Source organism: Charadrius vociferus, unplaced genomic scaffold (assembly GCF_000708025.1).
Source record: "Charadrius vociferus isolate BGI_N301 unplaced genomic scaffold, ASM70802v2 scaffold306, whole genome shotgun sequence".
Classification (NCBI taxonomy): Eukaryota; Metazoa; Chordata; class Aves; order Charadriiformes; family Charadriidae; genus Charadrius; species Charadrius vociferus.
The window spans coordinates 642525-666270 of NW_009648963.1; the positions used below are offsets into that span (position 1 = coordinate 642525).

The window sequence follows — 23746 nt, forward strand, 5'->3', positions numbered from 1 at the left end:
CCCTAGTATACCTAAAATATAAGCACCTGTAAACATTTAAAGACACTAATCAGGTAAAGCTTCCAGATATGGCTCCAACCAAATACATTTGTAAAAAGAAGTTCCACAGCAATACAATTCAAGGATAATAAAATATTGCAACTCAGATTTTTGGCAAAGATTTTATAATTTTTATATAAAAATCTCAGTAAGAAACCAAGCAGAATATCTGACGGAAACATCTGCCTTACAACAAGTTCAAAAAAAAACTCACAAAAGAAAGGAAAAAAAAAAGAAAAAAAAAAAAGTAAAATTCCAACACCCCCTCCCTGCCGCCCCCCCCCCAATCCTTTTTAATTATAAACCAGAATATCAACAAAACACTTAAAATAATCTCAGATTGTTTGGCAACTCATCACATCATAACAAGAGACACATTTGATCATAAGAAAAGTTTAACTTTATATACAACTTCACTTGAACATTTGCTCTTACCAGAGTTAATATACATTAAAAAAAGATTCTGGCAATAATACCAGGTTCTATTTTTAATACCTGTGTATAAAATGTAACATAAAATGCTGAAGCTCTATAACTAGGAGAAGTGACATTTGATTTCAATGGGTCCCTCTGTTGAAAAAGAAATACTGAAAGAACAGGTGTTTAGTTGCAAAATAAAACTGTTTGATTTCAGGGTAGTGTTGGCTGACTGTGAATAAATCTAACCTAATACTATTTATTTCTTGAGGTTGGTAGTAAATTCACAAGTGAAAATATAATCTAGTAAGATTACATTTTAAATTTTACACTTTGTCACAAATGTGAACAGAAAGGAGCCAAGTCCCTTTCACTATGCTAAACTACTTTAATGCATGCGAGAAAAATACTTTACCAACTGTCTGAGCATATTTTAGAGAACTTCAGGTTTTAGACAGCCCTGGGGGAGCAGAGGGGAAGTTTCCTACTGACATCTGCATAGAATGTGAAATATATAATTAAAAAAACCTAAGGTATATACTAAAGTTTACAGACCAATGCTTTCCATATAATAAATAAAATGTCCATCATTGATTAGATTCATACACAGAGTAAAATACAACCTATTTTTACAAGTTTATATACAAAGTGTATTAGTAGGCCCAGGGGTGCCTCATGGGTTGGAAGCATCTGCATTAGCATGTCACATTGGGAAACCCCAACTTTCCAAGTCAGTGATAAAATATATAACTACTTTGTTTTTCATTCAGATACAAAGTAAACTTATTTTTCATCTGAAATAAATGTACATAATATTCTGTATAAACAATAGTTTATAAAGCTGTTTAAAATGTAACTTAAAAGTACTGCATTGATTAACTTAGACCTCTGAAACAAGCACGTGCAAATCCCTTTGCTTTAAAAAAAATAGAAGCACAGATGTTTTTTGTTTTGTTTTTTTTTTTTTTTCTTTTGACTCTTCCATGAGCAGTACTAGTTGGTAAAGATTATCGTTTTGCTTTCTTTACTGGCGTCTCCTCTGTTTTCTGCTGGCTTTTCCTCCGTACCACTGTTGGGCTATCTTCCCTTTTACGCTTGGTACACTGCACCTTTAACCTGAAAAGCATTAATAATAATTACTTTAACAATGGTAAGACCTGTAAAACAAAAAGGGTGGTCAGTCACAATCCTGTTTAGAGGATGGAATTGTCCAGCTCTGATGAATTACCAGGACATATTATTTAAAAGCCTACTACTAAAACATATACCAGCACACACCACAGGGAGACCTTGCGCTCTCCCATCACATCTTCGCAGGGTACTGCACACTAATTTTGTACATTGGAGAGTGCTCCAGATGTAGAATTTGAGGCAAGACCTCTCCTCCTTCCTCCTCTTTCTTTTGGAAAGACTTGTGGATTGTAACAGTGAACCACATTATCTTGTACTCTGTCTCACAAAGACAGAAGAATAGCGACAGTGGCTTGTCTCACATACACAAGAGGGAGTAAAGGGCAGACATCACGTACCCTTATCTCTAAGCACCTATACATAAGCCCACCACATTTCAGCTGCAACCAAGTGTAAGTGTGGCTTGAGCTCTTGGCCATTCACAACCATGCAAAGTAATTAACATGACGTGAATTGTAACAGCCGACCAGTGCACAATACACATGTTCCTGAGGTTCAGTTTGAAGACACTGTCACATTTCAGAGTGGATGACAACTAAATGTATTTGGCATATAACCCATTTTACAGGTAAACTACAAAATGAATAGAATAGCAACTGTGCATCACATTTATTACTCCCTTGGGATTTTACACTGTGATCTCAACTATGTAAAGTGTACCAGGGAAGGAGGGAAAGGGAGATATTTTCAAAACTCGACATAAGGACTCTCAGAGTTTCTCCTCTTTTATCAGCTGATCTTAGAAAGATCATTAAAGCATTAGAATCACGTCATCATAAGTTGCATTAACCTGAACCACAGCTGCTCTTCTCCCCATTCAGGAAAGAGTCACAGCTCAAGTTAAAATACTGCATAACAGCATTTTCACATTCTCCCAAGAGGTTTCTGAGGATGGAAAGAAAAAAAATTCTAGTCTTCAAAATGTTAAAGAAATGAGGAAAAAGAAAAAACGTGAACAGAAGAAAATCCTTTAAAAGCTTTTATGTATCACAAGAGAACAGAACAGCGCGAACCTAGACTGCTGTGTTCGGATTTTGAAGCAGTATATTACATGTAAGGAAAAGATCAATGTAGTGGCTTCCAAAACAAATAACAGAAGTGGATTCAACTTTAATACTTACTGTGTCAATGGAGGAGATTTATTAATTTTTGTATCACTTGGTGACCTTTTTTTTGCTGCTAGGTTCTGTCGTTTTCTAGGAGAAACTGAACTTGGACTGCTGCCTTTGGAAGTTGCACGTGTGGTTGGCTTGCTGGGCTGCTTTCTGTAACACAAAGAATGATGAATGTATATATAACAAAATACTTTTACCAAGTCACTTTCTTCCTGCATTCCAAGTGCACAAAATTAAGACTGCACAGTACTTGCAACAAGTAAATCAAAGTTGCCAAAAGAAACAGTGAAAAAAACCCCATTTGTGTGCTTCGAGATGCTAACTACAATGCCAAGCTGTGTATCTTCATATCAAATGTAGAATCAAAAGGCTACTTTACTGACTACACTTAGTATTTAACTAAAAAATCCTGGTTCCAAATCTGTGATAATCCTGGTACATGTCCATGTTTTAAAAAAATAGCCTGTAGTACCAGCAGAAAAACAAAAGAAGCAAAGGCGAACAGGCTGCAGAAGAAGAAAGAATTTGCTTATCCATTGTAAAGAAAGAACTCATATCAGCTTCAGCATCCACCAGGTTAGAAACACGAGAAACTGGTTACTGGTGATCAACTTCATAGTTTGGAAAACATACTTAAGTCAGAAAAAACAATAATCCAACAATGCTGAAGATGAAGAAGCAGCCTCTTCCACAGAATTACTCCCAAATGATACTTATAAAATACAGACTGTTTGCAGCGACTTATGATAGAGATGCTTTGTTACAGTCAAAGCTAGAAAGATAGCATTAGAAATCTGAGACACAAACCAAACACATACACACACCTGTAAATAAAAAAAGCAGATGCTTCCAAAAGCAATCAGAACAAAACCACTAATATCTAAACTTTCATTACAATTTATTTAAATAAAAATTGCGAAGGTTTACCACTAAAGACTACATAACTACTTTATGATTCAGCTCTGAAATTATGAATTCAAGAGCATACTACGAACAGTGCTTCAAATAAGCCCCAAAGTCTAACACATAATATTATATCCTTAGGTGCAAAGTAAATCCAGTGAATTTACAGAAATCTCACCACGAACACAAAAAACAAAGCCTGGAATCCAATTGTGTTCTGAAAGGCAGCAACATAAATTAGAACTTCCCAAAGCTGCTATCTTTCTTTGCTTCTATAACAAAGTCAAGAGGATGAGCTCTGCTATAATTCAGTTTGTCTACAAAAAGGCAGACCTGTGCTAAGGGAGATGAAGAATGGCTTCTTAAAAACAGAACTCTTGCTACCTACTGCAAGAGCTCTTTTGCAGTAAGATTGCTTTCTGAGCTTGCAGGTCACCATACTATAAATGAAATCCTCCAGTGCTGCAGATTCATGTATTTAACTTGGATAATATTTCGAAAAAGAAACAGACATGGAAAATTACACGTTCACTTGTTCCAATTCCAAATAACAAATGGTGAATGGCACGGTTGAGTCAGAGGTCTCTTTTTACCTAACAGAACCAAGTGCCCTTAGACCCAACTTCTGAGACATCACTAGGATGAAGACTGCCAGCAGGACCAATTCTTACCTTCTGACATATTCAAGTATGTCTTTTGAGACCCTAACAGTTTCCCCACCTCCCCCTTTTTGTCTCTTCATCCCTAGAAGAGTGGTACTAGAATTAGAACCAAAATTATTTGGGAAGCTCTCATCAATTTAAAGATAAAAATAGTAATAATAACCCACAACGTGCTCCGTGCTCCCCGACCCCCTCCACTCCCGCCCCCCAAAGCGACAACAAAAAAACCCACCCCAAAACCCACAACTGAGAAGAATGTAGAAAAAAACCTGTCTCTACACACAGTTACCTTTGAGCCTCTAATCTTGTGGCTGATCTAGTTGTGGCCCCAGAATGTGCTTCATCATCTTCCTCCCCATCTTCTTCCTCCCCTTCCTCCTGCTCTTTTAGCTCGTCTTCAGAAGATGTTAATTTCCGACGTTTTCTTTCTGGCTCCAGTGTTTCTGTCCATGTAAAATTTTACACATGTGCTATAATTTTCCAAAAGCCCTCCAAAAGGATATAGACACTTAGTTTAGAAAAGGTATTCTATTCACAAATCCCATTTCAAGTAAGTAATTTTCCATTTCCTTTATCCTTCAACATTTTTAATTCACACTTGTTTGACTTAATCTTGCTAACATATTCACCATCGTTTACTTATGCAGCTCATAGCCAGAATTCATAGAAAATTCATGAGGCTTTATAGAAGCATCTGGGATGTAGCAGTTCTGACATGAGATTACAGCAATTTACACATATTTACATAATATTTACACTAGCTGAACTCAATGATTTTTCCTCAAGAAAGGAAAATTGAATAGAGCTTATCTTGTTGCTATTAGTAAACAGAAAGGAACAGTAGTATCTTCTCATTCTGTCAGAATAGCACAGTTTCATGTTTTTACCAGTTTCCTCTGATTGAACCAGAGAACGCCTGGGCTTTCTTCCCCTTTTACGCACAATCATTTCTGCTTTCTCAGCTTCATCTTCCTGACAAAACAGAATGGAAGCAAGTGAGGCAAGAACAATTTAATTTAAATAGAAGACAGTAATTTTTATTACATACTGTTTATAAACTCACAAATTATAATGATTGCACTTACATTTGTTGTTTCTTTCTTATTAGATATGTCTGTACCTAAAAAGAAAGAATAAAACTTAATCCTGAACTTCAAATCTTTTGCCAATTAGTTTAAATGTTTTCTGAGCATCTGTGATCTTTTATGCAAAGCTGACGGAGTTTGAAAGAACTCCTTTTTAAAGTATCTATCTAATTTAAAATACAGCTTTGTCGTATTTTGTTATATACAAAGATTGGGACAACGATTTTTTTTTTTTTAAGTAGTAAGGCTTTATATGATTGACATTATTTATTGGTTTGTTGCAGATACTGTTTTGTTTTAATGAAAAAGCAAAAGTTATTTACCCCTTTTAACTACTGTGAACCCATTACAGAATCACAGAAATATTTAACTTAGAAGGCACCTCTGGAGGTCATCTAGTCCAACCTCCTGTTGAAAGCATGGCTAAATTAATTAATCTGATCATACTGCTCAAGATCTTGTTCAATCCAGTTTTGAAAGTCTCCAAGAACATGGTGTCTCCAGGCAATCTGTTCTAGTGCTTAACTACGCCCATGGTGAAGCACCAAGATGGCCGTAGCTCAAAAAGATGATACTTAAAACCTGTCTAATACCTGGTATGCAAATTACATGACCTTCTCTGTTGGAAGTACTTCTTATTTCCAATTCAGTACTTCTTACAGGATGGCCTGTGTGTGTTAAAGTGCATTTGTGACCCTACAACCCATGTCTCAGCCTGGCCTCTCTCCATGGTAGATGCTTACCACTTCTACCCTGACTAACTATGATAAGAAAGAGATTATTTTTACAAAGCTTTTGAACTTTGTCAAATTGAATCATCTGCGAAACTGCAAGGATAAAAATCCTTAGCAATAGAAGGAGCAAAGGAACCTAAACAAAAGCAAGTTTTTATACCGTTTTTCACTGCCATAAAATTGTTGCCTACTTTTGTTTTCTGAAAGCTACACAAGAGACAACACAAACTCTAAACCCATCACCAATTAGACTCACAGAACAAACAGAAGAATGTCAATGCAACAGCTCATAAATAGATCTCAAAGAGCAGAAACATATACTAAAATTCACACACAAGGTTTTTGGAGTTCCTTTGTTAAAGTTTTGGGGAAAAACCTTTTACACAAAAGCAAACAAAATAAAACACAAAGATGTTTAACCATTCCATAAAGAAATGCAACCAAACTTAGGAGTGTCCACTGTATTAAGGATTTTACAGAAAATAAGTCTCACATATAACCAATATTTACTAGTTCTGTTGTGTTCAAAGACAGATGCTTCAAAATTCTGCTACGTTTTGGCAATTTTGTAGCAAAACGGTTTTTGATAGAAGAATATTCCATGTAAGTGTAAGACATGCCTTTCTTAACAGACACAACCCTCTCTTTAGGACATGAAAATGTAGTACTTTTGCCTCAAGATAAGTATAAAAATAATAAGCTACAGTATTTAAAAATCTTACTAACTTTATAGCAGCAACCACTGATTAGTGCAAAATAATTTTAGTTTCACGTTCAGTGTCAGCGTTATGGGAGGATGCTGCCTTCAGAAACCAGATGTCTCTTAACTGCATAAGTTGTACCTTGTACTGACTGAAAAGAAACTCTCTACTTCCCACTCTATATGTGAGTCTGTCCCTATCGCAAACCCTTGTGCAGAACACCCAGAAATTACCAGAGGGATAGAGTTTTACCAGAGTATAGAGGGATTCCACTTTGTTTTCTTTTCACTGCCAGGGGTTTTCAACCCCTTTTCTCACATGAATGCTAACATATGATGGAAAGTTTAACAGGATATTTCATCCACTTTATACACTCTCCTTAATGTCCCTGTGACATCAACAGCCTTTTACCTGGAAAACAAAATGTTACTAACACACTAAATTAAGCTTTAAGTGCACAGTCAGGTGTCTGTCCTTTTGAATAAAAAAGCAAACCAGAATGCACTTTCACACCTTTCCCACATTCTTGTCTGTTCTCTTTGCCGTTGATAGAAACCAAGTACCATGCAACCAGCTAACCCTCCTGAGACAATTTTGAAGCATATGGATTAAAGCTGACATTTTAACAAATGCGGAGAAAATAGGAAATAGTCCATATGTGCAGTGTAGCCAGATTAATACCTCTGTAGAAACCTAAACTTTTGGAAACTCCAGAAGATTTGTTTCGAAGACTCGTTTTCTCAGATTTGTTGCATGAATGTTTGTATTTGTCTACAACCCCTTTTTTAACCTGCCTTTCAGGTTCGTCTGCTTCCTGAATGGATTTTAAAGTCTATTTTATGAATGAGTGTGATTAAAAAGATACATTTAAACAACCAGTGCAGTTTAGACTGCACACTTGAGAAAAATTAACTACACTATCTAAAATTCACCAAAGTCTGACCTCTCACAAATCACAGATGTTTGCATAGGAAAGAGAAATAGAAAAGTATCTCACTTCATTTGATTTTAGTTTGAAGCACTAAAAGTACATTTCTGGGTAAAGTTAAGCAATCATTTTCTAAATATCTTGCAGCAGTTGTGAGGGGGAGAAACACCCCCTTAAGCCACCACTAAGCTCTTTAGACACATAGCCACAGATAACCCAATTAACTGAACAAAGTTTGAAATTTTAAAATAGTTAATGTAATAAGTGTGACTGACAGTTGCTGTATGAAAGAAAACCAGCAGAAATGGAAAACTGTCACTAAGAACCAGTTTGATGGGGTACCTACCTGCCTCTGAAGCTCTGCCATGTGCCTATCCACGTAAACAAATTACTTGGTAAATTCTGCAATGCATTATTCAGCACTTGACAATGCTGCTGCATCTTTGAAATAAGCTCTTATCAAGCTGCTCTTTTTTTATATTATAAACTCAGTAGGAATTACAGACAAGTCTTCACTGTTCTGTTTACTGAGATGTTTTTACACGTTGATAATACTGACTGTCAGAGACGCTGTTTAGGAAGGACTTATGTGATTTTTTTTTTGAAAACCCTCTTCTATTTCTTCCATCTTTTATTTGTTAAAGCAGATATCATTTGCTTACCTGTTTGAGGCGTTTTTCCTCTACACGCAAAGATAGGAAACTGCAGCTGAAATAAAAAAAAGTGGGTTTTTTAATTTACAGAAAATTAGAAAAATCCAGGATTGTATTACATAAACACAGAAACTTGCTCCATTCATAGTAGAACATATCTGCGAATCTAGAAAACATGAACGTTCTAATGAGCATACAGAAAGTTTGTACTGAGTTTCTTAACAGTAGCATGCATTTTTCCATTTATGATAAAAATTTGAAACAAGTCAAATCAGCCCATAAATGAAAGAAATCAGAGCGGCTTCAGTAAACTAGTTGACACTGAAGTCATTGCAATAAAAGACACAAAATTAAAAGCAGTTTCAGTCAATCACATTTCTGAAAACTTAATTATCAACAATACAAAGTTCAGTGCCGTCACTTTATGTAATCACACATACGGATTTGCACAATTATAAATCACCAGAATTTTGTATTTACTCAGAATGCAGAAAGAGCTATGTAAAATTACATAATCCCCTGTGATGACTGTCCAAAAAAATCCAGTTGCTTTCATCACTGAATGACTACACTAGGATGTCTACGCTTCCTTTGAAGCAGCAACATGTTCTCAAAGCAGCCTAGGGGAAACTGTCATGCAAAGATAATATCTCACCTTACAGAACCATTATTTCAGATGGAGGGCAGATATCGCTCCTCCTGGAGCCAGCCTGTAACTGATTGACACACCAATCAGTCATCACTAAGAGGTACAGGACCTTCAAAATAGTCAAACTAGAACAAGACGATTCTGTTCCAGTACTGAGGGCTGCCAAGGTATATCTATTTTGAGTGGGATTTTAAAATTCGTTTTAATTCTTAATTGAAAAAACAACACCACCCACCCCACAAAAAAAAACCAAAAAACCAACAAAAACCCAAACACCAAAACCCACAGCAGTTCAAATTAGATTTCATTAAATTAATATTGAGGAAAGAAAAAATTGCTTAGGAAAGATTAGGAATACTGAAACAAAACTCCAGCAGATCTGTAGAAGGGACGGGACTCAAAGGGCTGCCTGAAAATCTGCAGGGACAGAACCAGCAGGGATGAGAACTCCTGCTATCTACAGCCTAGGTAAATTCCCAAGACTTCTGACACCCATGCCAGCTGGTGCATCACCAGGCAAGCAGACAGAAAACATGAGTTTCAATACAACTTTGTTTTTAAAATCACCTCTTTTCTGTGCAATAGCTTTGATTCTGACATACAGGAATTGCCAAGAGAGGAGCCTTCCACCAAAACAAATCCAACGAGTCATAGTCCACAAATATGCCTGATCCATGACAACCCTTGTGCTGTAATCCAACTGGATTGCAGAAACACTCCCAACAGAATACTTTCTTAGCAGTGAGCATACTTCTCGTGGTTAAGAAGTTAAGATATTGCTGAGCTTTCAAAGACAAAGGTATGTTTCATGAGCTCTTAAGTTACTAACTAGCACGTGTCTATCTTGAATGAACTGTACACATCGTAAAATAGGTAACAGAACTGCACTATATAATACTTTATTTTACAGACATTGCTAGCCAGTGTAACACTTAGATTTGTATTAAGTATGTTGTACTAAGTTTGATCCTGTTAGGCTATTTGCTGTGTTCAGACTTAATAGTATATTTTTGCTTAAAAATTCAGTTACATTAGGAGATGCTATTAATAATTTTTGTTTGCTTAGACTGAACTCAAGTTTTCCATAAGACGTTTCTGAAATACCGTTAACTGTTAAACAGATAAATGGCTCTTGAATTACTGTGTTTATATGCACCCAAACAAAATAAAGGCACTTACATTCCCAGTGCTCATATCAGCTTTTGACTCCCCACCTGAGGGAAGAAATATGAATTCAGAACTTGAATGTCATTATTTTCCTTGGTTTTCCATACAGGTATTATGAACTACTTACCACCAGGCTGTACAGCTTCAAGAGGGTATTTACGAGGCCTTCCCCTTTTCCGTTTCACTATTACAGGCTGATTTTCCTATTAAAAGTAAAGGACAAAAACATTTTAGTTACTGTAATTGACACTTAGCATTTGAGCAGTGTAATACAAAGATTGCTGCTAACTTCATAATGTGATAGCAGCAGAAGTAGTGCTCATCAGCTAAAAAAAAAAAAAAATATAGATGAGGCAGGTTTCATAGGAAGAGACACTACCTGTTATGAAATCCATTGATATAGCTGAAAAGAAACAAGACAACTCCCAATTATACAAAACCTTCTGTGCCTGGCCTCAGGCACAAAGCATGCCTGAGAACACAGTGCCTTCCGTCCCCTTTTCCCCAAAAACTCTGTCAATTGGTCTCACAAATGCTGCTGGCTTACCTTACGTATCTCACCACATCTTTTCAGTCTTACAACAACTCCAAACTTTGTATCTTGTGAGCCCGTTTCCCCAGTGCCACATAACACAAGCTACATCTTACAACAGCCGAGCAAGTGCTATTAAACGGTCAATATCCCAGTTATCCCAATATACAGATTGGTGACATTCTCCATATAAACAGGGCCTTTAGTAAAAAAGGCCCCTTTACTTTGAAGTTTAAGCTTTGAAAGACAATTTTAAGTAATGAATATGGTTAGAGGTTCAGATCACAAAATCCCCAATAATAGATTTTCTCCTATTTACAAGGAAAGGAGGTTAAGTGTCTCACTCAGCATTTACTGAAGTCTAGCAATGTCTACCACCCCCAATAGCTCTTAGTCACTCAAGCCTTGAGTAAACAAATGTAACAATTTATTGTTTAAATCTTCTTCCACTTCGAAAGTAGAGGGGGAAAAAAGCAAATGACAAAACCTAACATATTTATGAGAACTGTGTCCATTTCTAGAGACCAGCAACAATTTTAATCACTAGGGTTCAGACATTTGTTTACAACCACCACTGTAGAATATCACAAGTCTATGCTTAAGAGATAACATAGTTTTTAAATTGTTCAGTGATAATATTTTTGTAAAGCCAACTCATGTTTGCTAGTAACTAAACTGTCCACATCTCAATTACAAGGTTTTCAGAAAACACAATTCCTATACAGTACAACTCTGTAATTGCTTTCTGTACAATTTGTAAGTACTATTAAATGTAGGAAGGGAGTTACTTCTACTTCAATAATCAGCCACTGATGTCTTATGGTCTGTGAGTTTATACTTTGTGACACAGAACTTTACAGTGCCAAGCATAAGTTTTCACACCTATTTCTGTGTTGGTGAAGTGAAACCTGTAATATTGCTGTCAACAAAATACAAAGACAAAGTACTTATTTTCAGCGTGAACCTGCATTATCTCAGTTAGTTAATATGAGTAAGACCACTCACCTCTGGAGAATTTTCATTTGATTCTAGGCTGTGCTTTTCCTTTTCAGACATCTCCTGTTCAATGGTAAATTCATCTTCACACATACAAAAAAAAAAACCAAGAAGAGAGAAACTGTACACCTTAGTTTTATTAGGCAAAGAAAAAGGTACAAGCCACAACCTCTGCACTAAAAGCATTATTTCATTCTGTAGCTCAAAACTCCCTAAAAACAGCCATCAGAAATTAATACTATTTGCCTTGTAGCAACAATATATTGGTCTGCCAGAATGCTTCCCTAACACTAGATGAGTTAGACAGGTCTTCTAACTTAAGGTAAGAACAAAAGGTCAAGAGTGTGACCCACTGTAAAATGGTAAGATAAATACAAGCCACAATTGAATTTTCTCCCACATTCCATGAAACAGGAAGCTGAGGATACAAGCTCATTGCAGAACAGTTTCAGACTTGTCAACATGCTCACTGGAGAGACAAAACTATTAGTAGGTCAAACCAACATTAGGGGAGATACTCACACTGTTCACACAAAGACAGACTGAAGCTACATCAAAGCCACTGTGAACACTGTGGACACATGATCATTTCTTATCTATTTGAGTGCAATTAATAAGTCAACTGCGACAGTGCAACTTGCATGCTTTGTTTCTCTACCAAAACAAACAGGACTGATTTTGATGGTGAAGGTGTCATGGTTTTTTTCATGGAAGGACATCTCTTATTTGTGGCCAGAGTTAGGAGAAGTTCTTCTTGTCACATACCGCGATTGTGCTATTTCCCCATCCACCTGTTTGTTTACAATTAGCTTTCCTAGCCAACATACATACCGAAGCAATAATGGAGTAGATGGGTGATAGCACAGCAGAAACATCAAATCTGCTCTCACCATTACAGGAACTAGGATTAATGCAGTATTTGATAGCAGTAATAGAACAGACAGCAACTAGAGAATATATGCAAATATTTACTGAGATCAAAGTTGCTGGGATCAAACTGGAATCAAGTTCCTAATTTCTTTCAGAATCATACAAATGGAAAGAAATTAGCATTCAGTATGGGTTCAGAAAATTGCCCAGAATGGGCAGTTTTGTTACCTTTTTCTTCCACAGTACTTTTAGGAGGTGTATGCTTTATGCCAATTTCTTTGGACACTTCCGCTGTATCACCTGAAATAACTTCCTAAATTATTTTGAAAGAAGGAAAAGAGCGTCTTACTACAAATTAAAGATCATTGTCAGTTACTTACACTAAAAAGAACAACTACCACACCCCAATATATGAGTAGTTATTTTATTCCTCGAGATTTTCTAATGTCTCTTAAAAACTTTGACACTGAGAAGCTTCATCAAAATCAATGGGTGAGACAGGCCCAAATATTCTGCGTGTACTCTTAAAAGGAATAGCTTTTTTGTCCTGAATTCCTGTTTTGACTTAGAAGGGATCAGCCCAAACCCAGAACTCATGTAAAGTCCAATACCCTCTTGCAGATCTTAGTATGGTCATGAAGATGCTGATCTGACTGGACAGCTGGGCACCACGTGATCCCAAGCTCCTAACTATTCTGCAAATCAGTCCACCACACCTCAAAGGGATTCAGGTGCTGTGCGCAACACAGACCCCTGCCTTTTTATTTTTTACTTAATTGTCTCCCCCCTGAAAAGTGAGTATCATTCTATAGTCAGTTATTTTGTATTCAAGACAATGCAAAAATAGTTTACAGTTAATAATGAAAATACCTCCCAAAATAAGCTGCCACAGAAATAAAAACTTGAGACTTCCATCTTACTTACTTTACAATTGCAGAACATTAAAAGAATGTGCTTGAAAATACCTTGATGTTATCAGGTTTCGTTTTGGAATGCTGACTTTGTTCATCATCTTTTCTCTCATCCTGAGCAATCAGCTGGTTGCCTGCAAAACCAAACAGTTCAAATGTTAAAAGAGCCTTCTGCATTTGTCAGATTTAGATGCCACTTTTATATCAGCACACCATGACTGTGATTCAAAAGATTCTGAAAAGCAGCATCTTCTTTACAAAAATATCATCAGAAAGTTATGTTAACTCCTCTTCGAGAAGATAAAACAATTACAAAAAAAAGAATCCCATTTTATTTGTATGTTATAGGTGGGGTTTGGGTTTTTTTGTTTGTTTTTAAAGATAAGCTAAAAAATTACATTTGACAGGTACCACATCAAAAAATAAAACATCAACCTTAACTTCAACTCACCCACAACAGAAGCAGTTAATGCTATGTGGGACACTATAATGAATACAACATAGCTTCTAATTACTCACTTCATCAAATCAAAATTGTAACAAACAGAATAAAAACTGTTATAAAAAACGAGATTATTAATTATCCTAATGTTTTTTTTTAATTGTTCTGATGCTGAAAAGACAAAAGCATTTGAGAACAGAGCTTGAATAGATATTACATAGTCAATCTCAGTTATTATGTCAACAAAATGTCTAACTTATTTCTAAGTTAACTTTATCTAACTTAAACTTAGAAATGTTTATGTCATTCAGTGGACTGACTTCCTTCTCACTTCTTGCTTCTAGACACATATAAGGTTACACTAAAACTTAGTTCTTTCCAATCTAACAAAAGGAAGCATCCAGCCTCACAAAGTCTATTGAATGGCTAGATTTTTCTCTGATGATCAGTTTTCCTCAGCTTTATATTTCTTCTCTGTGTTTTATTTAAAAAGGATAAAATTAGACATTATTTTGAAGATTAAGCAGAAAAAGTTCATTCACTTACAACCGAAAAAGCTACTATAATACTCTTCCATGCAGTATTAAATTTGTTACCATGTTTTTATTAAGTGTAGTATTAAAAGTTGTTCTGGGTAAAACGATTGCTTTGGAGTTCCAAATTCCTCATATTCCGTTCTTTCCTCCAAAATACCATTTTATGGCCTAATTGCAGTAGAACTTTGTTTTACAGCAGAAAAGCTTTACACAAATTTGTGTAGTTCTGCATCACTTACATTTTTCTTCATCCGTTGTTCCCGGAGAATTACATTTTATTCGGCTAGATCTATGTTCTTCAGTTATTTGGGTATCCAAGTTTTCCACCTATAAGTAAAACACAGAGAAAGATAACTCCTTACCTTCTTTTTTTTCCATAAAATTTATAAACACACAAGGGAGAAATCTCTCTCTACCTGCTACTTTCAAGTACAACTTATATTAAGATGGAAAGTTGCAGCATTACAAAAGCACTTTATTCCTAAAGCCCAAGTAATGCTATTACTACTATAAGATAGCACCACAAAAGAACTTCTGACTTGTAGTCTTTTCAAATTTCTAAATGATATTTTCAATGAAAAAAAAGTCTCCGTTTTAATTAAGCACCCTACTACGTGCTTTAAAAGCAGCTTATCATGGCAATTCACACAAAGTATTTTTGGATTTAAAAGGACACTCTCCTACATGCAGAAACAGAAGTAGTATCTCACTAGTACCAGAAATGTGGCCAACCAGCATTACAATACAGTAATAAATAAATTTACTACTCAAGTTTAAGAAACGACAAACACATTTTTTAGCTTGTCATCTGTGTTAAATGTCTTGTTTCTGCTCTGTAAGAAACACTTTACATTTGCAACTTTCCCACAGTCATCGCTTATAATTATGAGCTCCAAGGTCTTGTGAAATAGCAGTAGACTACATTAAAAGAACAGGTTTTTCGTTCTGATCAAAAACCCCAAGAATAATCCCTATTTTTATCCTCTGCTCTCAAGGAGAACAATCAAGCTTCTCTCTTCTGCCAGTTAACAACAGTCTTGAAATAGTCATAGACTGTGGAACAACAATATAAGAAGATTTATTTACTGGCAAATTTGAAAGAATAATTAGACATCAACCTACACAGCTGCACAGTCTCAATATACATAGGCTCTGCGTATACAAAAATAATATTTTCCTTTAGAGAATATTTAATGTAAATAGAAGTAAATGCAAGTGAGAAAAAAAAGCAGCACAGACTCAGAGAGTAAATTTAAAACCCAAGAACTTACATGAAAAGTTTCTCCTTCTAAAGCAATATTCCTCTGCAGCAAATCTATTAAAAAATAATTTGAAAAAATAATCAGAAAAGCTAAGCAAGAGCGAAGTATCATAGTATCCTCTACTTCACCTCTCTGAAAGGATTCCAGAGTACCTGAAACTATATAAAACTTACTTTCAATGTTGGGAATAAGAGGCATCCAATCTCCTCTTTAACAATATTTGAACAAAACCATAAAGAATACGGATTTCTAAAGAACAGGATAACTGAGAATCGTTTTATGGCTAAAATACAGACAATCATGGGGCTGTCACCTTTGAAATATTTGACATTTCAAATATTGTTCCGGTATTTGAATGAATCAGATTTTTATCCATCGCAACCTTAGATGCTGGATCATGGGGTGAAATAAAATGAGATGAAAACTAAGCTGCAACATTATGCTTCCATAAAACTAAAGTTTGCATAATTGTACTAGTGAGACCTGTAGCTGATACAGTGCACAGATGAAAATTGCCCAATTGCTAGGCTCTACTGTACTCTTACTCTGCCTCTGATAAACCAGAGCCTTAGCCTTCCATATCACAAAAATGTGCAAAATAATTGTGAATTATGGGAGCTGATGAGCGCTCTGCACTTTTGAAAAAATTCCATAACTTTCAAAGCCATTTCATATAGATACATACAGAGAATCATAAAGACGCTGCTCCATCAAGTGTTCTACAAACCCCTTAAGACTGCTTCGTAACGGCAATGAATTAATATTTTAATTAAAACAAGCACTGCGAAACAGTCGAATCAGTTTTCCTTTCAGCTAGAACAAGAACATAAACCTATGATCCAATAAACCCACTGTATTCTACATAGAATTTTATATAATTTGTACCTCATTTCTTAAATATACAAGTTTTAGCAACAATTCTTCCACAGCTATACTCTTTAGTTGCACATCTTTCAATTTTTAAAGCAGTGTCAAACGAAGAGCTAGATCCTACCCACTCAAACAGCAATGATTTGTTTACATTCCATGGAATCTTGGACTACTAAACTACTGTGTCTGCTGTTCATACTCATGACAGGACACACATTTGTCTTTTAAACAACTTCCTTTTACGTACGTTGAGCTATATGTATATATGCACGTATATATATATAAAGAGAGATTATTGTGTGGTGGGGGAGAAAAAGAAAAAAACTCTCTACCAAGAGCTTCAAAGCATTATTCTTCAGTGTGTGTCATATCCAACATGATTTACACAACAAATGGATTTTTGTTAAACATTTTACATGGAACAAGATTATCACATCTAGTTCAATCTGCACATTTTAAATTTTAAGTACTGTCTGTCTGGGTGACTGAGTGATGTGAAGTGGCACAGTTTTTCAGGCACTTCAAAGAAACCTCACAGTATAGAAAAACCAGTTACAGTTTTGGATCTGCTGTCCTGAAGACCACATTCTTCTAACCCATTCTCAGGGTTTATATTTTCTTTCTTTCTTGTGAGCAGAGCATGTTTCTTATCACTTAGATGAATACACACCAACATTAAACGAGGGATGTGAATTTGACCTAACCCAAGAATAAAAAGGAATCTGATGCTCATATCTCACCTTCTAGCTTTGTCTTCTATTTGGTAAACAGTTATTTTGGTATGCATGTCTAAAAATTTGCAAGTGAGCTCTACAGTGTGTCCTTTCATAGCATTTAGGCTTTCAGCTGCAACTTTTCATAAGAGGAAAAGCATCTTTAACCTTTTTGGACTCTATATACAGCAGCACCACTGATATCTCTTGCAATTCACTTTAGCTTTGCTTGTTACTCCATTAACTTGGGATTTACTCTCATCTGGTAGCGTTGTAAACATCTTTGTAATGCATCTGGAGCATAAAATCCATCAAGATGGGAACAAAGCAGGGGTTTGTTTCTGCTTTAATAGGAAAGCCAAACAATTGCAACACATTTTAAAATAATGTGCTTTTGGGAAACAGGGATTTTTTTTTTTCTTCCATTTAAGATGAATTTAATACATGGAAAAGGAATTACTGAGCACAGATCCAGGTTGACTCATTGAGATTTCTAGCTAGGTGATTACCTACTTATAAGTGCTCTTCAAATTTCAGTAGATGGCCAGAAATTTTTTAATCTTCCAGAGAGCAAAAAATAAACAAAAAATTATAAAAGAAAATCTTTCTGTGAAGCCTCTGTGACTTAAAGTTATACACTATTTACTGTTGTCATATCCTCAAAGGGCCTGTCACAATACCAGAAACAAGGATGCTCTAAGTTTAGAAGGAAGAAAGCCCTTCTTTGGCGAAGTTTCTGTATCTTTCCCAAGCAAACTTTTTTCTGTATTTATTGCTTTTAAACAGAATGTTAGCAGTCTACTACTTTGAAATCCTAAATGCTTTCCACTTTTCTTTCAGCATATCGTATTGGAAGAAGAGGCTGACTCATCCTCCCTCCCACCCCGGCCCCTTTCCCACAGACCAAGTGCAAAGCCACGTGATCTCCTAGAACCTTTTCAAGATTTCTGCAGGCTCTGCTTCAATTTCTATACATATATCAAATCTACACCCCCCCCCATCATAAGTAATAGTCAAATCAGTATGAAAAATAAATAGCTATCAGTATAAAAGTCACCTTTTTGAAACTCTTTAGTATGAAGATCCACATATCCCTCTTCATTTCTTGGGCTTTCAGGCTGTTGTGGCTAAACACAAAATCAAAGGAAACAAAAATATCGCAGACATCCAGAACAAGTATGTCTCAGTACCCTCCCTCATGTCACGGTGAACATTGTCCTATCATGATCTATAAAAGTCTTCAAACATTTTCTTAAGACAGCAGTACAAATATTAATAAGGAACACTGACAGAGCTTAGTCACATTACTATTGAACAGTACAGCACCATAACCTTCAACTTAAGAGTTAACACTGGTACCAGAGTTCAGTTTAACAAGTAGATCTCCAGAGAAATCTCACAAAATCAAGGTGCATAGGTGCACTGCCTGCTCTGAGTTCCAAATATGAGCAATATTCTAGAAATGTTCACATATACAAAAAAAATGAATCTGCAATATTTAACAAGGTACAGTGAACTCTTCAACTCACGTGTTTGGTTTTTTAAATTCAAGTTGCAGATCACCTATATGGTACTGAGGCATAGATAAGTACACTTAGCTCCATATATCATTTCGGAAATGCTCAAGAGTCTCTGAACCATGTTCTCCCTCAAAATGCTTATTATCAGAATTTGGCAAGATATGAATACATGGATCCAGTCCTGCATCTGAATGAAGTATTAACCCATCTGGAATCCTGGCTAGTATGGACTACAGCACAGATCCGTAAACTGACAGGTTCAACTTTACACAAGCTATAAGTGACCATGAGCCCCAATACCCTGGATTATCCAGGATATCCTATTCTTCTGTCACAGCAGATAACGGGCTGTAGTTATCGCAGTACCGAATGGTGGCAAGCGTTCCTCAAACACACAGAGAATGGGCGAGTCTGAAGACTGGCATGGAAGTGATAGAATGAAATGAACAGCAATCTACATTCACAGTTTCAAACCACTAACAATTGCCAAGGGTAAGTGCTAAGGCACATATAACTATTTTACAAGTACTATCACAAGCAACACGCATACAGTATGACCAATTCTAAAAAAAGCACACTTCGATGTTATGGTCATGGGAGGAGCATGGCTGGGGGGCGGGGAGGAAGGGATTGGTTCTACCACAGAATAACACGGACAGCCCACAATTTAAATGCCAGCTGCTTCGAAAAGCACAGCCGAATAATCTGAAAAATGACCCTTTGAAAGTTTTGAAGTTCAAATGCCATTTTTGCTGCACAAAAATTAGAAGGTATAGCAAGAAACCCTAGCAAGATGTATAATTATACAAGAAATAGAATAGTCAAAATTTTCAAAACAACATAAATACCTCTTCAGTTCTCAAGTTAGTCTCAAATTCTAGTTCTTCTGCCAACTTTGGTAAAGCTGCATTATTGCCTAATGAAATACAAATATGTTAAAATTATTAGATTACATTATGCTGTATTTAGCTCATGCTACAGTAGGATGCTATTTCTCAGTACCACCTCATGAACACAGCACAGGAATTTAATTCCTTCCTGTAGGCAATGGAAACAATAGCAAGTCTGTCTGCAGCAAACCAGCTCAAAAAAATAGCTTGGCATCTGCAAGAACACAAGTACTTCTATGCTTATGTACAAAAGGATTGGAAAATATGGATCAGGATTTACCAGAGCTTATTTAAGAATTCTGACTTTGGCTTCTCTGTCTTGCTTCTCCTTTAAAAATTAACAACAGATTTTCAGACCAAATTCCAAACAGCAAATTACCTCTGTATTAATTAATGCAGAGTGAAGAGATAATACTAGGGATATTTTTCATGAAGTGACAACAAGATCTAAACCCGTGAGTTCAAAAACTGTAATCACTGAAAATATTCCAATTTCCATACAGACTGAAAATTCAGTAGCTCCTGTTAGTGTCAATATCATTTCAGGAAATCTCAAAACCCCACTCATTTTACTCCTCACAGGAACAGCTGTATGCGTGTAACATCTGAAAAACAGGCCATGCAGGTAGCATCTTCATATTACTTCTATAGCCTTTTTGGGCATCTATTTCAAAAGCCTGTTTATACAGCTTTTCCTAAACAAAAAGAAACAGTTATAACATGGTAATTCATCAATGATGCATGCGAAGTAGTTAAATTGTGGTTGCGGTCCACAAAATAAGACTACCATTACCACTGGTACTTACAGAGGCTACATCAATGGACAACAAGGATTGAGCAAAGCACCAAGACAGATACCCTAAGTGTGGCAGTTTACATTTTCACAGCTCATGTTTGTCTCTGTTCTATAAATACTGAATCTTTATATAACTAGATAGTTATATAGTTTATATAGTATTTATATAACTAGATCGACATCTTTCCTTGACAAATTCCTAAGATCCCAAAATCTGCAGACTGAGCTTTCTCACCCCAAATACCAATAAAACTAGAGAATAAAGCTAAGCTCTGAGAAACTGGACCTGAACTCACATTTTAAAATGTTAGTGTATTTTTTGAAATACTAGCCAAGACAGACATGAGAAGGAAAAGGTTTTAAAAGTACTTGATCGGCATCATTCATTACACTTGCTTTGGTATAAAGAATGATAAGCAGAGGTCTCTACTGCTTTTCTACAGTTTAGTTTCTCCAAAATTTACAATGAAGTCATAATCTTGACTTCATGATGCCATCTACAGAATTTATTAATTTTCATACACTTGGTGCTTCAACTACTCTGGACGGTCAAAGAGGAGAAAGGCTGAAAATAGCAGGATGTTCATTACATGGTATTTTAGGAACCAACAACCATGCAAGTTCATTTCAAATGTTAATTTCCAGACAAATGGATCTGGAAATAAAATATGATATCCCTAATGTCATATACTATCATAAGTTAAGTTTTCTATTTAAAATAGATACCTATCATCACCGCTTACTTAAAATACTGATTTATTTAAGATGACTGACTGATTCCTTTGTAACACAAAGGAGGAAACACATTTCAAGTGTATTCACAACACAGAATTCAGCCTAAGAGAACAAATATGAGTATGACCATTAAATAACCACACAGAGAAAATCTGCAGTTAAGGATGGCCACTCTTAACCTTCAAAATTACTAAGAAGTTACTTTCTTAAAATGTTAAACATATGTCTAAATGAAATGCATTCTCTTTCCTATAAAAGCATTTTTGAATTTCAAAACATGTTAACAACAAAACCCATCTGTAGCTCCATGATAATTACTCCTTGCAAACCACTTCATATAGGCTTACAATTTTAAGTCAATGTATTTTAATAACTTTTCTGCACTCTAATAACATTTAATTCTTTTCCAACATACCTCAGATAATTGTGTTCCGTCAATCCTATGCTCCCAGAATCACATGCTTATTTAAATATTTATCACCAATTCTTAAATATATTACTAATAGTTATTTTGCAACCAACAAAGCAATCAGGTATATTTGAACAATGTAAGTTATTTCTAATTATAATAATGGTAAAATGCATCTATTTATGACAGCTCATAAACGGAGTAGTGAAAAAAAGAAGAAAAAAGAAATCCTCACCTGAATTAAAGGTTGCGCTACTTTTCTGAAAAGTAACTTCAATTCCAATATCATGCATTTTGACCAAGTTTGTTTTGTCAACACTGCCGTATAGCTCTTCTACATGCAATGCAGGGAAGTCACTTTTTCCCCCTAGTTCTGCTTCTATTGTCACTTCACCATGGTTGGTATTTACAGTCACTTCATTTGCAGAAACTAAGGAAAGAGCTTGGGCCCTAGGCAGGGGAGTCCTGATTTCAGAAAAGTCACTTTCTAAAAGCAAGTTTGAGTTAAATTTATAGTTTACATTCCTTAGAGTTTCACTGTCTACCGCTGCTTCTGAAATCACACAAGACAGTTCTGACGTAACATCCTCATGCAAAACATCTTCAGCTTGCTCATCCTCCTCACTTGCCTCTGAAGGACTTGGACTCACAGCAGTCTCTGTACTAATCTCCACACAAATGGCTTCATCTACACTCACGAGGTTCATTGAGTTTTCAAGCGTTTCTGTGATTTCACTGACTACTGTGGTCTGAGATGCTTCTGATTCTCCCCTCACACCACTCTCATGAGTCTCATTCTCTCTATCAATGACAAGCAAAGAATTACTGCTTTTTTCTGGGCCTGTAGTCGATAAGATGCATTCAATCTGGTTAGCAGTATTAAAGATTTCCTCACTTTTGTCTTTTACTTCTGTACTCTCAGCAGCAAGTTGACTTTCTTCTATGACTGTAAAGGTGAAGAGACTATCACATTCTTCCATTGTGCTCAGAGTGATCACTGCCCCCTCCTCCTTATCTCCTATACTTGAAGCAGCGTGTTGGTCTTCACTGTTGGTGGCAACCCTCAGCACAGGAGCTCCACATTCTCCCACAAAAATCACAGAACCTTTGCTTTTTGCATCTGCATTGAAAGCAGCTAGTTCAAACTGTTCATCTACAGTTGCAGTAGTCTCCACAATCTTACATTCCTCTGATGCATTTGGAGAGATAACAGCATCTTCATCTCCTTCTGCTACAATAAGCTGACCTTCAGCTTGTGGTGCTGCACTGATCAGGACTATCTCACATTCTTCTGTCATGCTTGTAGTGATCATAGCAGCTTCGTATCTTCCTTCTGTTTCTGAAGCAGTGAGTTTGTTTTCATCTTGCATAGCGACGCTAGACATAGGAGCTTCAAAACATTCTGCTGTACTTGTAGAGATCATTACTGTTTCATTTTTTGACTCTGTGTCTGACACACGTTGAATCGCCTCTTCTGTGACTTCACCTGACATTAGGATTACTTGTTCTTCCACGACACTTGTGGAAATCATAGCACACTCATCTTTTTCTTCCTTACCACTAGCAGTTGGGTGACTTTCATCATGATTATCATCTCCTCCTGCATTGGATTCACTAGGCATGGGAACCTCATATACTTCCATATCTATAGAAACCATAGCACTCTCATTTATTTCTTCTGTTTTCACAGAGGGAAGCTGACCATCATATTCAATAGCTGCACTTGACATAGGAGCCTCAAATTCTTCTGCAATACTGGTGGAAATCATAGTGCACTCATCTTTCTCCTGCTTACTGCTAAAAGTATGCACACAATCTTTAAACTCTGTAGCTGTACTGGGCATAGGCACCTCTGTGTCTTCAGTGTCTATTAAGATCATAGAGCTTCCCCCGCTTTCACTTGCTCTTGCAACAGCAAGTGGACCTTCCTCAGCATCCATGGCTGAATGTAAGGGAGCATCACTTTCTTCAACTGTACTGGTAGAGATGATATCACCTTTTTTTTTTTCTTCTCTGTCAG

The 23746-nt window shown here is 36.1% G+C and overlaps 1 protein-coding gene across 1 annotated transcript in view; it reads right to left on the minus strand.

Moving 5' to 3' along the window:
• Window positions 1-324: 324 nt before the first annotated feature.
• Window positions 325-23746, minus strand: part of BOD1L1 (biorientation of chromosomes in cell division 1-like 1) — a 135641-nt gene continuing 112219 nt past the window's right edge. The window contains exons 12-27 of the mRNA XM_009887656.1: window positions 21962-23746; window positions 19745-19812; window positions 18434-18503; window positions 15803-15846; window positions 14771-14858; window positions 13608-13687; window positions 12871-12955; window positions 11782-11855; window positions 10372-10447; window positions 10257-10291; window positions 8438-8483; window positions 5413-5447; window positions 5215-5299; window positions 4617-4770; window positions 2769-2912; window positions 325-1572 (exon numbers count right to left, since the gene is read on the minus strand). Coding sequence (XP_009885958.1) covers window positions 1464-1572; window positions 2769-2912; window positions 4617-4770; window positions 5215-5299; window positions 5413-5447; window positions 8438-8483; window positions 10257-10291; window positions 10372-10447; window positions 11782-11855; window positions 12871-12955; window positions 13608-13687; window positions 14771-14858; window positions 15803-15846; window positions 18434-18503; window positions 19745-19812; window positions 21962-23746 — 2978 coding nt within the window. The 3' untranslated portion in view covers window positions 325-1463. The remainder of the gene's footprint in view (window positions 1573-2768; window positions 2913-4616; window positions 4771-5214; window positions 5300-5412; window positions 5448-8437; window positions 8484-10256; window positions 10292-10371; window positions 10448-11781; window positions 11856-12870; window positions 12956-13607; window positions 13688-14770; window positions 14859-15802; window positions 15847-18433; window positions 18504-19744; window positions 19813-21961) is intronic.